This window comes from Phycodurus eques, chromosome 1 (assembly GCF_024500275.1).
Source record: "Phycodurus eques isolate BA_2022a chromosome 1, UOR_Pequ_1.1, whole genome shotgun sequence".
NCBI lineage: Eukaryota > Metazoa > Chordata > Actinopteri > Syngnathiformes > Syngnathidae > Phycodurus > Phycodurus eques.
Window position 1 is genome coordinate 37,830,650 of NC_084525.1, and position 19,688 is coordinate 37,850,337.

At 46.3% G+C, this 19,688-nt stretch overlaps 2 protein-coding genes across 4 annotated transcripts in view; one reads left to right on the forward strand and one right to left on the reverse strand.

Moving 5' to 3' along the window:
* The window catches only part of LOC133410283 (gamma-aminobutyric acid receptor subunit alpha-5-like), a 39,088-nt gene that overhangs the window by 4,842 nt on the left and 14,558 nt on the right, over positions 1-19,688 (reverse strand). The gene's annotated exons all lie outside the window — the stretch shown is intronic.
* The window catches only part of LOC133410266 (gamma-aminobutyric acid receptor subunit beta-3-like), a 71,720-nt gene continuing 58,544 nt past the window's right edge, over positions 6,513-19,688 (forward strand). The window contains exon 1 of one of the 3 annotated variants that reach the window (XM_061691176.1): positions 6,513-7,143. In XM_061691176.1, coding sequence (XP_061547160.1) covers positions 7,028-7,143 — 116 coding nt within the window. In that variant the 5' untranslated portion in view covers positions 6,513-7,027. The remainder of the gene's footprint in view (positions 7,144-19,688) is intronic. The other 2 variants (XM_061691167.1, XM_061691158.1) reach the window with 2 other exon arrangements.

A 19,688-nucleotide genomic window follows, 5' to 3' on the forward strand; every position in this document is an offset into this window, starting at 1 on the left:
TCGTGTTGACTGCATCATCCGCAGACCTGTTCGCTTGGTAGGCAAACTGCAGGGGGTCCAGCAGGGGACCTGTGACACTCTTGAGGTGGTCCAGCACGAGACGTTCAAAGGACTTCATGACCACAGATGTCAAAGCGACAGGCCTGTAGTCATTCAGACTAGAGATTGCAGGTTTCTTGGGGACTGGAATGATGGTGGAGCGTTTGAAGCAGGATGGAACTTCGCACATTTCCAAAGATCTGTTAAAGATCTGAGTGAAGACTGGAGCGAGCTGGTCCGCGCAGACTTTGAGGCAGGATGGGGACACATGGTCCGGTCCTGTTGCTTTGTTAATCTTCTGTTGTTTGAAGATGCGTCTCACATCCTGTTCATGGATGGTTAACGCAGAAGTCAGAGGTGTGGTTGTGGTCGCGGGTGCGGCCGGGTGGGTGTGTGGAGTGAAACTGTCCTTTTCAAATCTGCAATAGAAGGTATTCAAGTCGTTGGCTAGTGTGCTATTGTTCTCAGCTTGGGGGGATCGTCGCTTGTAATTAGTCAGCGATTGGAATGCACGCCAGACTGATTTCGAGTCGTTCGCGCTAAACTGTTTTTCCAACTTTGCTGCATAGATCCTCTTTGCAATGTTAATTTCTTTAGTAAGCTGGTTTCTAGCTCGATTATACAGGGCCCTGTCCCCGCTCTGATATGCATCTTCCTTAGCTTGGCGAAGCTGCTTAAGTTTAGCAGTGAACCACGGCTTGTTGTTGTTGAATGCCCGAAATGATTTTGTTGGTACACAAACCTCTTCACAGAAACTGATATAGGATGTGACAGTGCCCGTATATTCATCCAGGCTGCCAGCTGAATTTTCAAAGACACTCCAGTCTGTGCAGTCTAAACAGCTTTGAAGTTCCATCTTTGCTTCATTGGTCCACTTTTTGACTGTTTTCACTGTAGGCTTCGCACATTTAAGTACTTGCTTGTACGTCGGTATTAAGTGAATTAAGCAGTGATCAGACGAGCCCAGGGCTGCACGAGGTATAGCACGGTATGCGTTTTTTACCGTAGTGTAGCAGTGGTCTAAAGTATTATTTTCCCTGGTAGGACAGTCGATGTGCTGCTTGTATTTAGGGAGTTCGTGGTTGAGTTTAGCTTTGTTAAAGTCCCCGAGAATAATGAGGGGTGAGTCAGGGTGTTTTTTTTCAATTTCGTTGACTTGTTCGGCGAGCGTTAGCAATGCGGCGCTCGTGTTAGCTTGCGGTGTGATATAGACTCCAGCCAGTATAAACGATGCAAACTCACGTGGCGCGTAAAATGGTTTACAGTTCAGAAACAGCGACTCCAAATGCGGGCTGCAGTGTGTGCTGAGCACCGTGACGTCCGTACACCATTTTTCGTTTATATGGAGGCATATCCCGCCGCCCTTCGTTTTTCCCGATGATTCCATGTCGCGGTCCGCTCGATGAATGTTGAAGCCGGGAAGCGTGACGGCGCCATCGGGTACGGCGTCGCAAAGCCAGGTCTCCGTGAAGCACATGGCCGCGGAACGTCCGAAGTCTTTACTGGTCTTTAACAGAAGATGAAGCTCGTCCATTTTGTTGGGTAGGGAGCGTACATTCGCGAGGTGGATCGACGGGAACGCCAATCTGTGTCCTCTCTTGCGGAGTTTCACCTGAATTCCGGCTCGTTTTCCTCTGTGGCGCCGCTTCCGCATCCATGCGCCGAAAACCGCGGACGCCGCTCCGGTGAGTAACTCGGGGAAAAAACTGAGCGGATTTTCGAAAGTTGGTGACAGAAAGTCCGGAGTAGCCTCCTTGATGGTTAGCAGGTCTCCCCTTGTGTAAGTGAGTCGTGTAAGGTCTCCAAAGACGGACGAAAAACACAAAAACAAAGACAATACTAGAGAGCGCGTTACCGAGGCGGCCACACTGGTAGGCGCCATCTTGCCACCCATATCTTCGCAATCAAACCCTCCTATGATTGTTGTTCACTTTGTCACGAAGTGATTTGTTGTAAAAAAAAAAATAATAATAAACAAACAAACAAACAAATAAATGAATAAATAAATAAATCAATACATAAATAAATAAATAATCTTGTAATATCTGTTAAAAGTAAAATGCGTGAAAAGAACAACCACATTTAGCAAGAAACATGAAGTTTTTAATTGCTTTCCTGGGCTACATAAAGTGGTGCGACAGGCCAGACCATGGCCCTTGGGCTTTGATTTTTATACCTGTGCTCTAGTGGTATGTGAAAGAATCACTGAATTAAATGTTCAAACTATCCAGTACAATACATTTGCATTTAATCATTTGGAAAGCTTTGTTTTCAAACATTTATTTAGGTACAATTTGTATTTAACTTTTACGTGCAACACATCTTAATTAAATTACTAAGTACAGCTTTTTTATTGTCTGTATTTAAGCACAGTGGTAATGTTCAAACTGTGTATAATGTTACAGTGATTTACAATATTAAATATACTTTATAGGAATAAAACCTATCCATCATTTTACGCTGCTGTATTTAATTTTGGTCATTATGGTGGTACTTGTTGCTCCTCCACCTGTTTCTCTGTCACAGTTTGGGAAGTCAAAGTCGTCAGCGCATTCCATGTTTGTGGACAGCAAGACAGCCAAAAGAACAAGGATAGTAGCACATTGTGCTGCATACGGTCGAGTACAATACACTACAATCACAACAAGGGAACTGGGAATAACCTTTCACAGGTATAATAAAATTTGGGACTTAAAAAAAAAAATCTGTATTGATAGTACACGCTTTGGCGTTTACAAAAAAGTAAACCTCGTTAGAATCGGCTGGTTACAACTTACTTTCAATGTCCATGCATTGCTTTTGATGGGAACGTCGACCTTCCCAACATGGCTGCCATGTAAGCACGTCGCATAGTCAGGCTGCTACAGCACGTTGGCATATCTACTCTTCAAATCTATGCTCTAACGTCAGCGGTTAAAACATCTAAGCGACGTGATTGGGCCAGCAGATACAGATGTAATTGGCAGGGGTTTTCCGCGTGGTCCTAGTGCTTGTTCCGTGTAGTGAATTATCATATTACATTGTTTTTGGACAATAAAAAACTGGCATCTAAAAAAAAGTGCAGGGGACATGTCCCCCCTGTCCATCCCATAAACTACACCTATGCAGTAGCTGCCTGTTAATGGCAGGAAAGAGTTAAATGTCAAGCTGAGACACATTTCACAGTGCTGAACAATATGTTACGTCACGTTATAGTCATGCACACTGTATTTGTACATTATGGCCAATGTAGTACTATCGTATCTGCAACTGCCTACATTTTGAGTCAAGTTCTGTAGGTGAAAAAAAAAAGATTGTGAGTGGCAAAGTTTGTGAAAAAATGTATTAAGATAATAAGTGTCTTCATTTTCATCTTCATTTTAGTTTAGTTAGTCTGGTCTAAGCTAATAAACGCGCAGTCACGAACCTACTGCATTGTTATGTCACATCCTAAAATCCTAGCTGCTCAAGTGAAGTTGCACACCAGGCTTCTTATGCCTTTTTAATTAAGGCCTTATGTGTTTTTATACGTACAAGAAATGCTAAGAATGCGTAGAAGAAAATATGCTAAGTTTAAACTGAAATTTAGTACTGTTTTCTTGACTCACTGAAAAACAACAACAATTGTTCGCAGTTCGATGATCGACTTTGTGGTCGTGTTATCGGACTTGCAGCCGCATGTCTTGGCCACTCGTGTGAAGAGAGGGGCGGACCTGTCAACTGATCACCAGCTGGTGGTGAGTTGGCTCCCATGGTGCGGAAAGATGCTGGTCAGACCTGGCAGGCCTAAACGTATTGTGAGGGTCTGTCGGGAATGTCTGTCAGAATCCCCTGTCAGAAGGAGTTTCAACACTCACCTCCGGCAGAACTTCACCCATGTCCCGGGGGAGGCGGTGGACATTGAGTCCGAGTGGACCGAGTTCCCCGCCTCCATTGCTGAGGCGGTCGACCGGAGCTGTGGCCGTAAGGTGGTCGGTGCCTGTCGTGGCGGCAATCCCCGAACCCGTGGTGGACACCAGCGCGGAGGGATGCTGTCAAGCTGAAGAAGGTGTCCTATTGGGCCTTTTTGGCCTGTGGGACTCCTGAGGCAGCTGATGGGTACTGGCTGGACCGAGGCAAAAACTAAGGCATGGGAGGAGTTTGGTGAGGCCATGGAGAAAGACTTCTGGACGGCTTCGAGGAAATTCTGGTCCACCCTCTAGGGTCTCAGGAGGGGGAAACAGTGCACCATCAGTGTACCATGTGTATAGTGGGGATGGCGCACTGCTGACCTCGACTCGGGACGTTGTGAGTCGGTGGTGAGAATACTTCGAAAACCTGCTCAATTCCACCGACATACCTTCCCATGAGGAAGCAGAGTCTGGGGTCTCTGAGGCGGGCTCTCCTATCTCTGGGGTTGTGGTCACTGAGGTGGTTAAAAAGCTCCTTGGTGGCAAGGCCCCGGGGGTGGATTAGCTTCACCTGGAGTTCCTAAAGGCGCTGGATGTTGTGGGGCGCTCCTGGTGGACACGCCTCTGCAACAGCATATGGACATGCCTGTGGATTGGCAGACTGGGGTGGTGATGATTATTACTTGACTTGTCTATTGTGCCGTAGAGCGTACGCAGAGCGAGAGAGAGAGAGAGAGAGAGCGGCATGACAGCATGTTAACTCAAGAATACAAAACAAGTCTCTATTGTCTCTATGCTATTTTTGGTACTGTAGCATTTTTTTGTCAAGCTGTGCGCCTTTGACAACAAATTTGGATCTAGGAAGCACACGAACTCCTCGCAGCTCATGAAAGCGACTCACCTACTATGTACGTCAACATCACCATGACCAAGCTAAATTTGGATAAAAATTGAAAAATTTCCAACATTTTCAAGTTGTTTTAGTATTTATTTACTCTAATTTTGTACTATGCTGGGCTTTGTAGGCCACCCAAAAAACCGTACAAAACAATAATTTTGTACTGTACAGTAATATGGGTGCATATGGCCTAAAAAAAATGCTTCATGTAATGGACAATCGGTTATATCGCCCTCGCCTCTGTTAGTCTGTTCTGTCGAGGTTCCACTGTATGTAGAAAACATAAAAATGCGAGTGCAGTCATTAAAGCCTCTCACTCACTGCTGCCAGCACATGTAGCATTAGCAGTTAACCACTACTAGCGGTGAGGCCACCAGCCCAGAGAAACCAATCAATCAATCATGTCATTATTATTCAGGTTGTTTGTCCATCCCATCCACCTCTGGGCCGTGAAGTGGGCACTTTAAGAAGTCCCACCTACCACCCATCGTACGTGTGACTCCCATGTCGGCCAGTGGGATGATTTAAAAAATATAATAATGATGACAATAATAATAATAATGTTTTCAATGAATTAATTTCTACAATGATTCAGAGGGTTTGATGCCCTCTATTCATATATTTTTTAATAGATTACGCCTGACATCCTCAGACCTCAGCTCAGAATCTGTCTGTCTGTGCCCCCATCAAATTAGCAGTCAGTCTACTTACTGTGCCGGACTTAGACGTGCTCCCAGCAGCACTTTCTGCCACCAAACTGTCAATGCACTCGGGCGCGTGTCAAAGGACACACCCTTGCTACGCCGGAAAGCCCATCTTGTTAAAGACCAGTCTGCCAAATCGGCAAACGCATAGCGAGCCTTGCGCTTGCACGAAAATCAGCATACACTACCATTTGCACCCTGCCACAGATGCGTCATTTATGAAAATACAGAGCCTTGTGTCGAATGTTGATTTGTTTAAAATCAAATGCCTTGTTTCTTTTAAAGAAAAAGGATGCAGGAATATTGGAGAATTGTGACAACAGGCATGCTGAAAACAAGACACCTTGGCAGGTGTCTTTCAGTGTCGAAGGCCCATGTGGTGCATCTCTTCCATCTTCGTTCTTTGCATATCAGAAAAGAAAGGCTTGTCACCGCAATAATCACAGGTGTTGAAGCAGCCAAAAATGAGGTCAAATTTAAGAGAACATGTAATTAAGCAGATTAATTATCAATGTGTAGAATGAAATCAAGCGTTGTGAATTATTTTGAGAATGTGATAACAGACAATGCAAGGAATAAACTAAAAACCAGAGAGGCCAGGATTCAGTGGGTGTGTATGTTTGTAGGCGGGATTTACTATTTTCATTTAAACAAGTGAAGATTGCATTTGAGGCTTAAAACAACTACTTCCGATTGCAGGCACTGGTGAACTATGAAAGATCCAGTGACTACTCTCACAAAGACCAAACAAATACAAACAGCTCTTAAGCATGCTCATGCACACACACACACGCACACACACACACACACACACACACACACATTAATACGCAAGGCTTTCTCCGGGCAAAATCGGATTTTTGAACCTCCCTAATCCCTGGTTACAATCTGCATCCTGCCATCAGAAGGGGGAGGGTGGCGGTGGCCGTGGGAGGGTGAGCTTTCCTGTCCTGGGATCCTCACAGAGCTCCATGCCCCGCCCACTCAGCTATGCCAATCTAACACAAACTAAAACACACATGAGGCATGATCTCTGAGTGGTGACGGCAGTACACACCTCAGCAAATTCTCAGCCATAGAGAGCGTCAGTCGCCTGAACTAATCGTTGGTGGGATGGAAGGGGGATAGGTAGGAGGGATGGGGTGCGGCACATCTTTTTAAAAATTATTTTGATCTTTCTTTTTATTTGGTGGATTTTGCTGGATAACAAAGTAAATAATTCAGTAAAATTTACTGCTGTATCGCAGGATCCGCTGAGGAGCAGGTTTGAAGGCGGCCCCCACTGGGCTTGACCATACCATCACCGACCATGACTCGATCTGGAGATCCCCAAAACTACTGGTCTTTTGATCCTGTCCCTGACACCTTCTGACACACTCATGACTTCAGGTCGCCTGCCGGACAGCAAGCCCGTCAACTTCATTTGCTGGAGCCGACCGGACACCAGCCGCCGCCGACCTGGGACGCCCCAGAGTCACGTTTAATGCAAGGATCCTAGCAGGACTGGGAACAGAGGAATGAAGAGGAATATGTTCCTCCGGTGGATCGTACTGCTTTCCCAATGCTTTGTATGCCACGTCCAAGGAGAACTTCCTTTCATATCAGGGAACAATGCTGCAATGCTGGTCAACTGGTGAGTAGGAGCTTCTTGCCTTTGACAAACATAAAGTGGTGCTTGGGACAATAGTTCCGACTTCTGACAGAAGAGTTGCTCGCCAGTTTTATTCTAATTTTAGAGATGGGGTTAGGGTTATTTTAAGGAACATCTGAGACACAAGCAGTGATGTCCTCAAAAAAGTTGTACACCAATCTCCGCCTCCAGACACAAATGGTATCGTGGACTAACAGCGCTAATAAAAGCCACCCCTCCTGTTATTTTTAGCCACCTGCCTCACTGCACGTTTTCTATTCTGTGCTTAAGCGAACTTTAGGCCTCATTCACAAACCTTTCAGCAGAACACATATGTTTTACTTTTCAAGTGGCATTCAATGTTTTCTGAAGAATACTTACACATTTAAGTGCATCATAATTGAGGAATATCATGGATCACTGATTGATTCGAAAGTTGCATAATATAATAGGATTAAAAATACCATTATAGCTCCATACATCCCACTTACATTTTCCTCAAGAATCTTTCAAACATTTGATGAGCCAGACCGAGTTCTTCATTGTCATTTCAAGATTGTCTATGACAGAGCTCCTGCTAAAAAGCATGTAGCAGCAAGGCTCAGAATATACCTGTTTATATAAATAACTGCATTTTAGACTGCTAAATTACTTACTCTAAACCAAAAGAAAAGTTATTAGATGCAAAGAAGAGCAAGTACTTTCCATCCATCCATGCACCCATCCATTTTCTACCACTTATCCGAGGTCGGGTCGCAGGGGCAGTAGCTTTAGCAGGGAAGCTCAGACTTCCCTCTCCCCAGCCACTTCATCCATCTCTTCCGGGGGGATCCCGAGGCGTCCCCAGGCCAGCCGAAGGATGTAGTCTCTCCAGCGTGTCCTGGGTCGTCCCCGGGGTCTACTCCCGGTGGGACGTGCCCGGAACACCTCACCAGGGAGGAGTCCGGGAGGCATCCGAATCAGATGCCCCAGCCACCTCATCTGGCTCCTCTCGATGTGAAGGAGCAGCGGCTCTACTCTGAGATTCTCCCGGATGACTGAGCTTCTCACCCTATCTCTAAGGGAGAGCCCGGACACCCTGTGGAGGAAACTAATTTCGGCCGCTTGTATCCGGGATCTTGTTCTTTCGGTCATGACCCAGAGCTCGTGACCATAGGTGAGGGTAGGAATGTAGATTGACCGGTAAATCGAGAGCTTCGCCTTTCGGCTTAGCTCCTTCTTTACCACAACGGATCGATACAAAGTCCGCGTCACTGCAGACGCTGCATGATCCGCCTGTCCATCTCCCGTTCCATTCTTCCCTCACTCGTGAACAAGACCCCAAGATACTTGAACCCCTCCACTTGGGGCAGGATCTCATCTCCGACATGGAGAGGGCACGCCACCCTTTTCCGACTGAAGAGCATGGTCTCAGATTTGGAGGTGCTGATTCTCATCCCAGCCGCTTCACACTCGACTGGGAACTGGTCCAGTGAGAGTTGGAGGTCACGGCTTGATGAAGCCAACAAAACCACATCATCTGCAAAAAGCAGAGATGCAATACTGAGACACCAAACCGGACCCCCTCTACGCCTCGGCTGCGCCCAGAAATTCTGTCCATAAAAGATATGAACAGAATCGGTGACAAAGGTCAGCCTTGGCGGAGTCCAACCCTCACCGGAAACGAGTCCGACTTACTGACCAAACTCTGACTCCGGTTGTACAGGGACCAAACAGCCCGTATCAGGGGGTTCGGTACCCCATACTCCCAAAGCACCTCCCACAGGACCCCCCGAGGGACACGGTCGAACGCCTTCTCCAAGTCCACAAAACATGTAGACTGGTTGGGCGAACTCCCATGCACCCACGAGGACCCTTCCAAGGGTGTAGAGCTGGTCCACTGTTCCACGGCCAGGAGGAAAACCACACTGCTCCTCCTGAATCTGAGATTCAACTTCCCGACGGACCCTCCTCTCCAGCACCCCTGTATAGACCTTACCAGGGAGACTGAGGAGTGTGATCCCCCTGTAGTTGGAACACACCATCCGGTCCCCCTTCTTAAAAAGGGGGACCACCACCCCAGTCTGCCAATCCAGAGGCACTGTCCCCGATGTCCACGTGACGTTGCAGAGGCGTGTCAACCAGGACAGCCCTACAACATCCAGAGCCTTGAGGAACTCCGGCCGAATCTCATCCTTGCTACCAAGGAGCTTTTTAACCACCTCGGTGACCTCAACCCTAGAGATAGGAGAGCCCGCCTCAGAGAACCCAGACTCTGCTCCCTCACGGGGAGGCGTGTTGGTGGAATTGAGGAGGTCTTCGAAGTATCTAGTCAGAACTTCTCGACCTCACACACCAGCTCGGGCTCCTTCCCTGCCATAGAGGTGACATTCCACGTCCCTAGAGCCAGCTTCTGTAGCCGAGATCGGATTGCCAAGGTCCCCGCCTTCGGCCACCGCCCAGCTTGCACTGCACCCGACCCCTATGACCCCTCCCACAGGTGGTGAGCCCATGGGAAGGGGGACCCACGTTACCCTTTTGGGCTGTGCCCGGACGGGCCCAATGGGTGCAGGCCCGGCCAGCAGGCGTTCACCTTCGAGCCCCACCTCCAGGCCTGGCTCCAGAGGGGGGCCCCGGTGACCTGCGTCAGGGCAACGGAAACCTGAATCCATTAATTGTATTTGTCATAGGGGTTTTTGGAGCCGTGCTTTGTCTGGTCCCTCACCCAGGACCTGTTTGCCATGGGTGACACTGCCAGGGGCATAAAGCCCAAGAAAACTTAGCTCCTAGGATCATTGGGACACACAAACCCCTCCACCACGATAAGGTGACGGCTCAAGGAGGGGCAAGTACTTTCCACAAGTGGCCAATAGTGTTTTTCATTGATAGCATCCTATAGACGGCACCATTTTGTAAATGTTTAACAAGCTACTTGTTTTGGAGGTCGGGGTGGGTGGTGTGGGGGTGAGTGTGACAATAAAAAGACACCAGTACAGTGGAGTGGCATTTGCTGTTCCTGTGCTTCTCTGTCCCAACATACCCAATATACCCAACAATTCATGACCCAAATGATAGATTCTGAAGACTGAGGGTATGTCAGACAGGGTAACATGTCAGGGTCCAAAAAGAACCCTCCTTTCTAAGATTTCAATTTCTAAGAAATGTGGTTTATCCTCACATATAATTTCCTTGCTTTTTACATTAGATTAAAAAATGTCAACGACGCCAAGTGATTTTAAGAGTGTCATCCAAGCTAGTTAAATGCATAAATAATCCATCCATCCATTTTCTGTACCAATTATCCTCATTAGGGTTGCGGGCGTGCTGGAGCCTATCCCAGCTATCTTTGGGCGAGAGGCTGGGTACACCCTGAACTGGTCGTCTTCCAATCGCAGGGCACATAGAAACATACACCATTCGCAATCACATTCACACCTACGGACAATTTAGTGTCATCAATCAACCTACCGTGCATGTTTTTGGGATGTGGGAGGAAACCGGAGTACCCGGAGAAAACACACACAGGCACGGGGTGAACATGCAAACTCCACACAGGCGGTCTGGGATTTGAACTCTGGTCCTCAGAACTGTGAGGCAGATGAGCTAACCAGTCGTCCACCGTGCCTGCATAAATACAACCCTGATTCCAAAGAAGTTGGGACATTGGGTTAAACATAAATTAAAAACAGAATACAATGATTTGCAAATCATGTTCAGAATCAGAATCAGAATCATCTTTATTTGCCAAGTATGTCCAAAACACACAAGGAATTTGTCTCCGGTAGTTGGAGCCGCTCTAGTACAACAGACAGTCAATTTACAGAACACTTTGGAGACATAAAGACATTGACAAAAAACAATTGTGCAAAAAGATGCAGAGTCCTCTAGCACTTAGAGCAGTTCGAATGACTAATATTGCAATAGTCCGGTGCAATGACCATTGTGCAAAGGGCGCTGAGACTTCAAGGAGTGTATGCGGTTTAAAGTGACAAGTAGTGCGATCATCTGGGACAATGTTGGTTGTGCAAATGTTACAGATACTCCTCAATCAGTGTGAAAATGGAGCAGATGCTACTCTGGCATGAGTGCCCAGTATATGCAAATAGTGCAGCATGGCGAGACAACTACAGTGAGTCCACGAGTAATACATAATTGGCCCCACAGAAATGTGACAACGAACTCAAGTAAAAAAATTGCCAGCTTGTTGTAATGGAATTATAGGTTAGGTGTTTAAGAAGTTGATCGCAAGAGGGAAGAAGCTTTTGGAATGTCTACTAGTTCTAGTTTGCATTGATCGGTAGCGCATACCTGAGGGAAGGAGCTGGAAGAGCTGGTGACCGGGGTGCGGAGGGTCAGAGAGGATTTTGCACGCCCTTGTCTTAGTTCTGGCAGCGTGCAAGTCCTCAATGGTGGGTAGGGGGGTACTGACAATCCTTTCAACCTATATTTAATTGAATACACTACAAAAACAAGATATTTAATGTTCAAACTGATAAACTTTATTGTTTTTAGCAAATAATCATTAACTTTGAATTTTATGGCTGCAACACGTTCCAAAAAAGCTGGGACAGGGTCATGTGTCATGCCTTTTCTTTGAACAACATTCAATAAACGTTTGGGAACTGATGATTTACACATTGATGTCGGTTTTTGATGCAGTGCCGCCTGAGGGATCGAAGGTCACGCGCAGGTTGGTTTTTGGCCTTGCCGCTTACATGCAGTGATTTCTCCAGATTCTCTGAACCTTTTGATGATATTATGGACCGTAGATGATGAAATCCCTAAATTCCTTGCAATTGTACGTTGAGGAGCATTGTCCTTAAACTGTTCGACTATTTTCTCACGCACTTGTTCACAAAGAGGTGAACCTCGCCCCATCTTTGCTTGTGAATGACTGAGCAATTCAGGGAAGCTCCTTTTATACCCAATCATGGCACCCACCTGTTCCCAATTAGCCTGTTCACCTGTGGGATGTTCCAAACAGGTGTTTGATGAGCATTCTTCAACTTTCTGCTTCTTTTTTGCCACCTGTCCCATCTTTTTTGGAACGTGTTGCAGCCATAAAATTCCAAGTTAATGATTATTTGCTAAAAACAATAATCAGTTTATCAGTTTGAACATTAAATATCTTGTCATTGTAGTGTATTCAATTAAATATAGGTTGAACATCATTTGCAAATCATTGTATTCCCTTTTTATTTATGTTTAACACAATGTCCCAATTTCATTGGAATTGGGGTTGTAATAAACAACAAAAATGCCTGATAATGACCAACTTTTTCATTTTGTTGTTGGACACAATAAAAGAAAACTGATTGGTTTTGCGTTTCCAGTTATTTCTTTACATTTTTTTAAATCAAAAATAGAAGTCAGCTCATTTTTCAATTTTGGTTTTGCCAAAACGAAAAATAGTTGGCCATCAAGTACACTGACTTGGAAGATATGGAAGGGGGAAAGTCAGAGTGAAGGGGCAGCTCAATGGTTGCAATCCTGTGCAGTTAGAAGCCAAAGGGCACTCTGGCAATGCCCAGGAAGAAGACAAGCTTCTCAGTAACAATGACTAATAATTTCTATATTTATTTCCTCACATGTGCAAAGCTACTGCACACCCCTAGCTTAGTTATGGATCATAAATAGAATCTTCCCTAAATTTAAATCAAGGTAGTTGTGTATGCAGGGTCAGAAGGTGTAAAAACTTGTGGTACTTTCGGTAAGACCCTAGATCAGGCCTATTCAACTGACGGCCTGTTTTATACTGTGTGTGTGTGTGTGTGTGTATAGCTGAAATAAGTATTTAACAAGTAAAAATATATATATATATATATATATATATATATATATGTCCATCCATCCATTATCTGAGCCGCTTATCCCCACAAGGGTCACGGGAGTGTTGGAGCCTATCGCAGCTATCATCGGGCAGGAGGCGGGGTACACCCTGAAGTGGTTGCCAGCCAATCGTGTGGGAGGAATCAGGAGTACCCGGAGAAAACCCACACAGGCACGGGGAGAACATGCAAACTCCACACAGGCGGGGCCAGGGATTGAACCCCGGTCCTCAGAACTGCGAGGCAGACGCTCTAACCAGTCGTCCACCGTTTAAGATAAGGGTTTTGCCTGTGCAGACCGCATTTATCTTAGTAGAGGTGTAACTAACATAATCAGAGGGATGTCTATGGGTGAAAAACCTGTAAGTGTGATGCTGAGAGATGGAAACGCAATCAGTGCCATTGCGCAAACTTTGGTCATAGCCAGTCCAACCATGATGACAACAACTACTGTTTGTTACAGAGGTCTAAGTAATTGACCAGGAAAAAGTGGAAGACGGGGAAATGTGCTTTCATTTTTCTCCCTTCACGGTACTCAATGCGCTTTAAGACTGTGTCCTGATTCAGGAGCAACTGGGGGTTTGGTATTTTGTTCAAGGTCACTTCAACAAGGTCACAAGGGCTCAGGATTTAACCGACAGCCAGGTTTGGAGACGACCACTCTACCACCTGAGACATACCGCCCAAGACAAATTTTATGAGAGCTGTATTTGTAACGAAACACCAAATTTGTGGGTGAGCGAAAATACTGAAACACATACACTCCAAATAGAGGTTAAGAGGAATAAATATTTTGTTTCAAATCTTTTGATTGCAATCATTGCATCATGCCCATAGACCTGAACAAATTATTATTCCTCTGTTGTGATGCTTTTCAGGTTTTCACTAAAGGTTCTTATTGCTGAGGGCACAAACAGTTGGTTCTGGACCGTCTTTATAGTTTGCGCAATGTTTGTGTCATCAGGTGCTGCTCTTTTCCTTGATATCGCCATTTGACATCTGTTACTTAGTACACCAATGGTTTCTTTTTTTTCTTCATGACATTACAATGGCTTGCAGTGGCTCTTACCGAAGTTTGTGCAATGGCTTTGATTGATTTTTCATCTTCTATGAGCTTCACAACTGATTTTTTATTAATTCATCGACAGCTCTCTGAATTTCATGTAAGTTAGGCATCCAACTAGGATGAATGTAGTTATCATAGGCAAAACTCTGAAAAAGTCTCTCTCTCTCATAAACATAAAAAATGGTTGAAATAATGGTAGGGGAGAGTATGACTAAACAGCATAGGATGGTGTTGTGCAAGATGACTGCGGTGGTGCGGAAGACGATTAAGAAGACAAAGGCAAAGCAGAGAACCATGTGGTCGAAGTTGAGAAAGGAACAGTGTTATGCGGCTTTTCGAGAAGATGTTAGACAGGCTCTCGGTGGACAGGAGGAGCTTCCAGAACACTGGACAAGTACAGCCAAGGTGATCAGAGAAACAGGCAGGAGAGTACTTGGTGGATCATCTGGTCGGAAAAGGGAGAAGGAGACTTGGTGGTGAAACCTCAAAGTACAGGAAATCATAAAAGGAAGGAAGCTAGCTAAGAAGAAGTGGGACACTGAGAGGACCGAGGAGAGAAGAAAGGAATACATGGAAATGCGACGTAGGGAAAAAGTAGAGGTGGCAAAGGCCAAACAAGAGACACATGATGACATGTATGCCAGGTTGGACACTAAAGAAGGAGAAAAAGAGCAATACAGGTTGGCCAGACAGAGAGATAGAGATGGGAAGAATGTGCAGCAGGTTAGGGTAATTAAGGATAGAGATGGAAATATGTTAACTGGTGCCAGTACTGTGCTGGATAGATGTCAAGAATACTTTAAGGAGTTGATGAATAAGGAAAATCAGAGAGAAGGAAGAGGAGAAGAAGCAAGTGTGGTGGACCAGGAAGTACCAATGATTAGTAAGGGGGAAGTTAGACAGGCATTAAAGAGGATGAAAAATGGAAAGGCGGTTGGTCCTGATGAAATACCTGTGGAGGTATGGAAGCATCTAGGAGAGGTGGCTGTGGAGTTTTTGACCAGCTTGTTCAACAGAATTCTAGCAGGTGAGAAGATGCCTGAGAAATGGAGGAAAAATGTGCTGATGCCCATTTTTAAGAACAAGGGTGATGTGCATAGCTGAGGGAAATATAGAGGAATAAAGTTGATTAGCCACACAATGAAGTTATGGGAAAGAGTAGTGGAGGCTAGACTCAGGACAAATGTATTTGTGAGCACCAGTATGGTTTCATGCCTAGAAAGAGCACCACAGATGCATTATTTGCCTTGAGGATTTTGATGAAAAAGTACAGAGAACTCAGAAGGAGCTACATTGTGTCTTTGTAGATCTCACAAAGCCTATGACAGAGTACCCACAGAGGAACTGTGGTACTGCATGCGGAAGTCTGGGGTGGCAGAGAAGTATGTTAGAATAGTACAGGACATGTATGAGTGCAGCAGAACAGTGGTGAGGTGTGCTGTAGGTGTGGCAGATGAATTTAAGGTGGAGGTGGGACTGCATCAGGGATCAGCCCTGAGTCCCTTCCTGTTTGCAGTGGTGATGGATAGGCCGACAGATAAGGTTAGACAGAATATATGTGCATGAATGAGAGGGGCGGAGGGGGAAGAGTGAGGCTACAGTGAGAAGAGACAGCGAGGGTGGAGGACTTTAAATACTTGGGGTCAACAGTCCAGAGCAATGGTGAGTGTGGTAAGGAAGTAAAGAAACAGGTCCAAGCAGGCTGGAACGGGTGGAGAAAGGTGTCAGGTGTGTTATGTGACATGTTTAAGTGTATGACAGTGGTGAGCCCAGCCATGATGTACGGGTTACAGACAGTGCCGCTGAAGAAAGGAAGGAAGCAGAGCTGGAGGTGGTGGAAATGAATGCGGAAATGAAGATGTTGAGGTTCTCTCTAGGAGTTCCCAGGTTGGATAGGATTTGAAATGAGCTCATCAGAGGGACAGCCAAGGTTAGATGTTTTGGAGACAAAGTTAGAGAGAGCAGACTTCGACAGTTTGCACACGTCCAGAGGAGAGAGAGCGTATACTGGTAGAAGGATGATGAGGATGGAGCTGCCAGGCAAGAGAGCTAGAAAAAGACCAAACAGAAGGTTGATAGATGTAGTGAGGGAAGACATGAGGGCACTTGTTGTTAGAGAGGAGGATGCAGTAGATAGGCTTACATGGAAAAGGATGACACGCTGTGGCGACCCGGGACAAGCCGAAAGGAAAAGAAGACCTTTATCTATGTTACTTACCTGTTCTTATTTTCTTCTTTTTCCAAAGTCTCTATCTAAATAGTGATTATACCCAGCAAAGAAAAGTCTTCCTTGATCAGTCCTATTCCCAATACATTTTTCAAGTCTTTTTAAAGGTATATTGATCCTTCCACATACACTGTTGTAGCTGCCACAGTGAGCGCAAGATGGAGTAATTATGTCACCTCCAGTACATTCTCGATCAAATACCTTTTGACCAAAATGATGAGGTGTCAGTGAGTTTTGGATTCATTTGCCACCATTTGTGAGGTATACAATCCAAAGAATTTTGCCTTCAGTCTCACAAAGTCAAAGAACCGAGACTTGCTGTGTAGAAGAACACCACCAACGTGAACCTGTGTGCTCTTGTCCGCCCCTTCATTGTGGATGCCACAGCCACTCTAAAAGAGGTTGCTTATCACACTGTGGAGGCAGAATCCTGTCTGCTTCCCCTCGCACTTTAGCTGCGGTTTTGTGATCAGTGAAACTAAATATGCAACACTCAAACATGTTATACATCACCCTTACAGTGGAAAATCAGGATGCATATTACAAGTACCTGAAAACATTATACTGGAGACGTGAAGCGGGAGAAAAGGCACCTTCCAATAGCCTCCTCTGTTGTTGAACAGTAATTTGACAAAATTGGTGGTGTTAAACGGTGCTATTTCTGCTTTTTTGTGAGGGATTGTGCAATCTGAGGTAAGGCACTTCCCGTCTCACCCATGTATGTGAAAAAGAAAGACGCAAATTCAGCAATTTTAATGATTAAATCATGGGCATTATTGGACTAAAAAATATCATCAATTGAAAGCATAGACTAGAGAACTCAAATGGAAAATAATTTTATGTAGCCTAATTATTATTATTATTATTATTATTTACTCTTCACGTGTAGAGGAGGCTCAGCCTCCCCTGCCTTCCGTGACCGCACACACTAGGTCGGGTGCTCAGTGAGCTGGGTGGCGGCCTAAGAATGTCACCTCTCTGGCAGGGGAGGAGCCCGGCGACTGACTGGAGATGTGGCCGTAAGGTGGTCGGTGGGGCTATCCCTGAACCCATTGTTGGACACCAGCGGAAAGGGATGCCGTCAAGATGAAGGAGTCCTATCAGGCCTTTTTGGGCAATGGGACAGCTGATGGTTACCGGCTAGCAAAGTGGAATGCAGCGTGGTGGTCGCTGAGGTAAAAACTTGGGAGTGGGAGGAGCTCGGTAAGGCCATGAAGACGACTTCCAGACAGCTTCGAGGAAATTCTGGTCCACTGTCCAGCTATCAGGAGGGGGCAGCAGTGCACCGTCAATACTGTGTATGGTGGGGACGGTGCTGGTAACCTCAACTTGTGAGGTTGTGAATCGATGGGCAGAATACTTCAAAGACCTCCTCAATTCCACCAACATGCCTTCCCATGAAGAAGCAGAGTCTGGGGACTCTGCGGCGGGTTCTTCTATCTCTGGGTTGAGCTCACTGAGGTGGTAAAAAGCTACTTGGTGGCAGGGTGGATGAGATGCACCCGGAGTTCCTGAAAGCTCTAGATGTCGTAGGCCTGTCTTGGTTGACACGCCTCTGCAACATCACATAGACGGGGACAGTGCCTATGGATTGGCAGACTGGGGTGGTGGTCCCCCTTTTTAAGAAGGGGGAATGGAGGGTGTTCTCCAACTCCAGGGGGATCACATTCCTCAGCCTCCCTGGTAAGGTCTATTCAGTGGTTTTGGAGAGGACGGTCCGTCGGGAAGTCGAAGCTCAAATTCAGGAGGAGCAGTGTGGTTTTCGTCCTAGCCATGGAACACTGCACCAGCTCTTCACCTTCAGCAGGGTCCTCGATGGTTCATGGGAGTTACCCAACCAGTCAACATGTGTTTTGTGAGTTGGAGAAGAGTTTCGGCCGTGTCCCTCAGGGAGTTCTTTGGGTGGTGCTCCGGGAGTATGGGGTACTAAACCCCTGAATAAGGACTGTTCGGTCCCTGTACAACCGATGTCAGAGCTTGGTATGTATTGCCGGACGTAAATCAGATTAATTTCCAGCGAGAGGGTTGGACTCCGCCAAGGCTGCTCTTTGTCACCGATTCTGTTGATTACCTTTATGGACAGAATTTCTAGGCGCAGCAGAGGCGTTGAGGGGGTCCAGTTTGGTGACGTCAGTACTACGTCTCTGCTTTTTGCATATGATGCGGTTTTGATGGTTTCATCAAGCCGTGATGTTCAATTCTCACTGGAGCGTTTCACAGCTGAGTGTGAACCGGCTGCGATGAAAATCAGCACCTCCAAATCTGAGGCAATGGTCCTCAGTTGGAAATGGGTGGAGTGCCGTCTCTGGGTCAGGGAAGAGTTCCTGCCCCGAGCGGGAGATCAACAGGCAGATTGGTGCAGCATCTGCAATTAATACGGATTATGTATCGGTCTGTTGTGGTTCAGAAGGAGCTGAGCTAAAAGACGAAGCTCTCGATTTACCGGTCAATCTACCTACCCTCACGAGCTGTGGGTCATGGCCAAAAGAACAAAATCACGGATACAAGGGGACGAAATTAGTTTCTTCCAATGAGTGTCCGGGATAGAGATAGGGAGAGAAGCTCAGAGTCGAGCTGCTGCTCCTCCACATTGAGAGGAGCCAGTTGAGATGGCCCGGGCATCTGGTTAGGATGCCCCCTGGGCGCCTCCCTGGTGAGGTGTTACGGGCACATCTCACCGGGAGGAGGCCCCAGGGACAACACTGGGCACACTGGAGAGACTACGTCTCTCGGCTGGCCCGGGAACGCCGTGGACGAAGTGGCTTAAGAGAGGGAAGTCTGTGCTTTCCTGCTTGAGCTGCTGACCCCGCGACCTAACCTTGGATAAGCGGAAGGAAATGGCTGGATGGATGGATAATAATAATAATAATAATCTGCGATTGGCTGGCGACCAGTTCAGGGTGTACCCCGCCTCTCGCCCAAAGAGATAATAATAACAATAATAAAGATAATAATAATAATAATGCACATCTCTAAAGTGGGCGGCACAGTGGATGACTGGTTAGAGCGTCTGCCTCACAGTTCTGAGGACCGGGGTTCAATCCCCCCGCCTGTGTGGGGTCTGCATGTTCTCCGCGTGCCTGCGTGGGTTTTCTCCGGGCACTCCGGTTTCCTCCCACATCCCAAAAACATGCATTAATTGGAGACTCTAAATTGCCCGTAGGTGTGACTGTTAGTGTGAATGGTTGTTTGTTTGTATGTGCCCTGCGATTAGCTGGCAACCAGTTCAGGGTGTACCCCGCCTCCTGCCCGATGATAGCTAGGATAGGCTCCAGCACGCCCGCGACCCTAGTGAGAAGAAGCGGCTCAGAAAATGGATGGATGGATGATTTATAGTGTTTTGCTGACCTTGGTTGACTGGATTGATTGTTTTAGAAGAGTCCTTTTGTGAACTGATTAGATGCAGGTTATGGCCTTCTAGGTGGTGTGCACATATGAGGGGCATTCA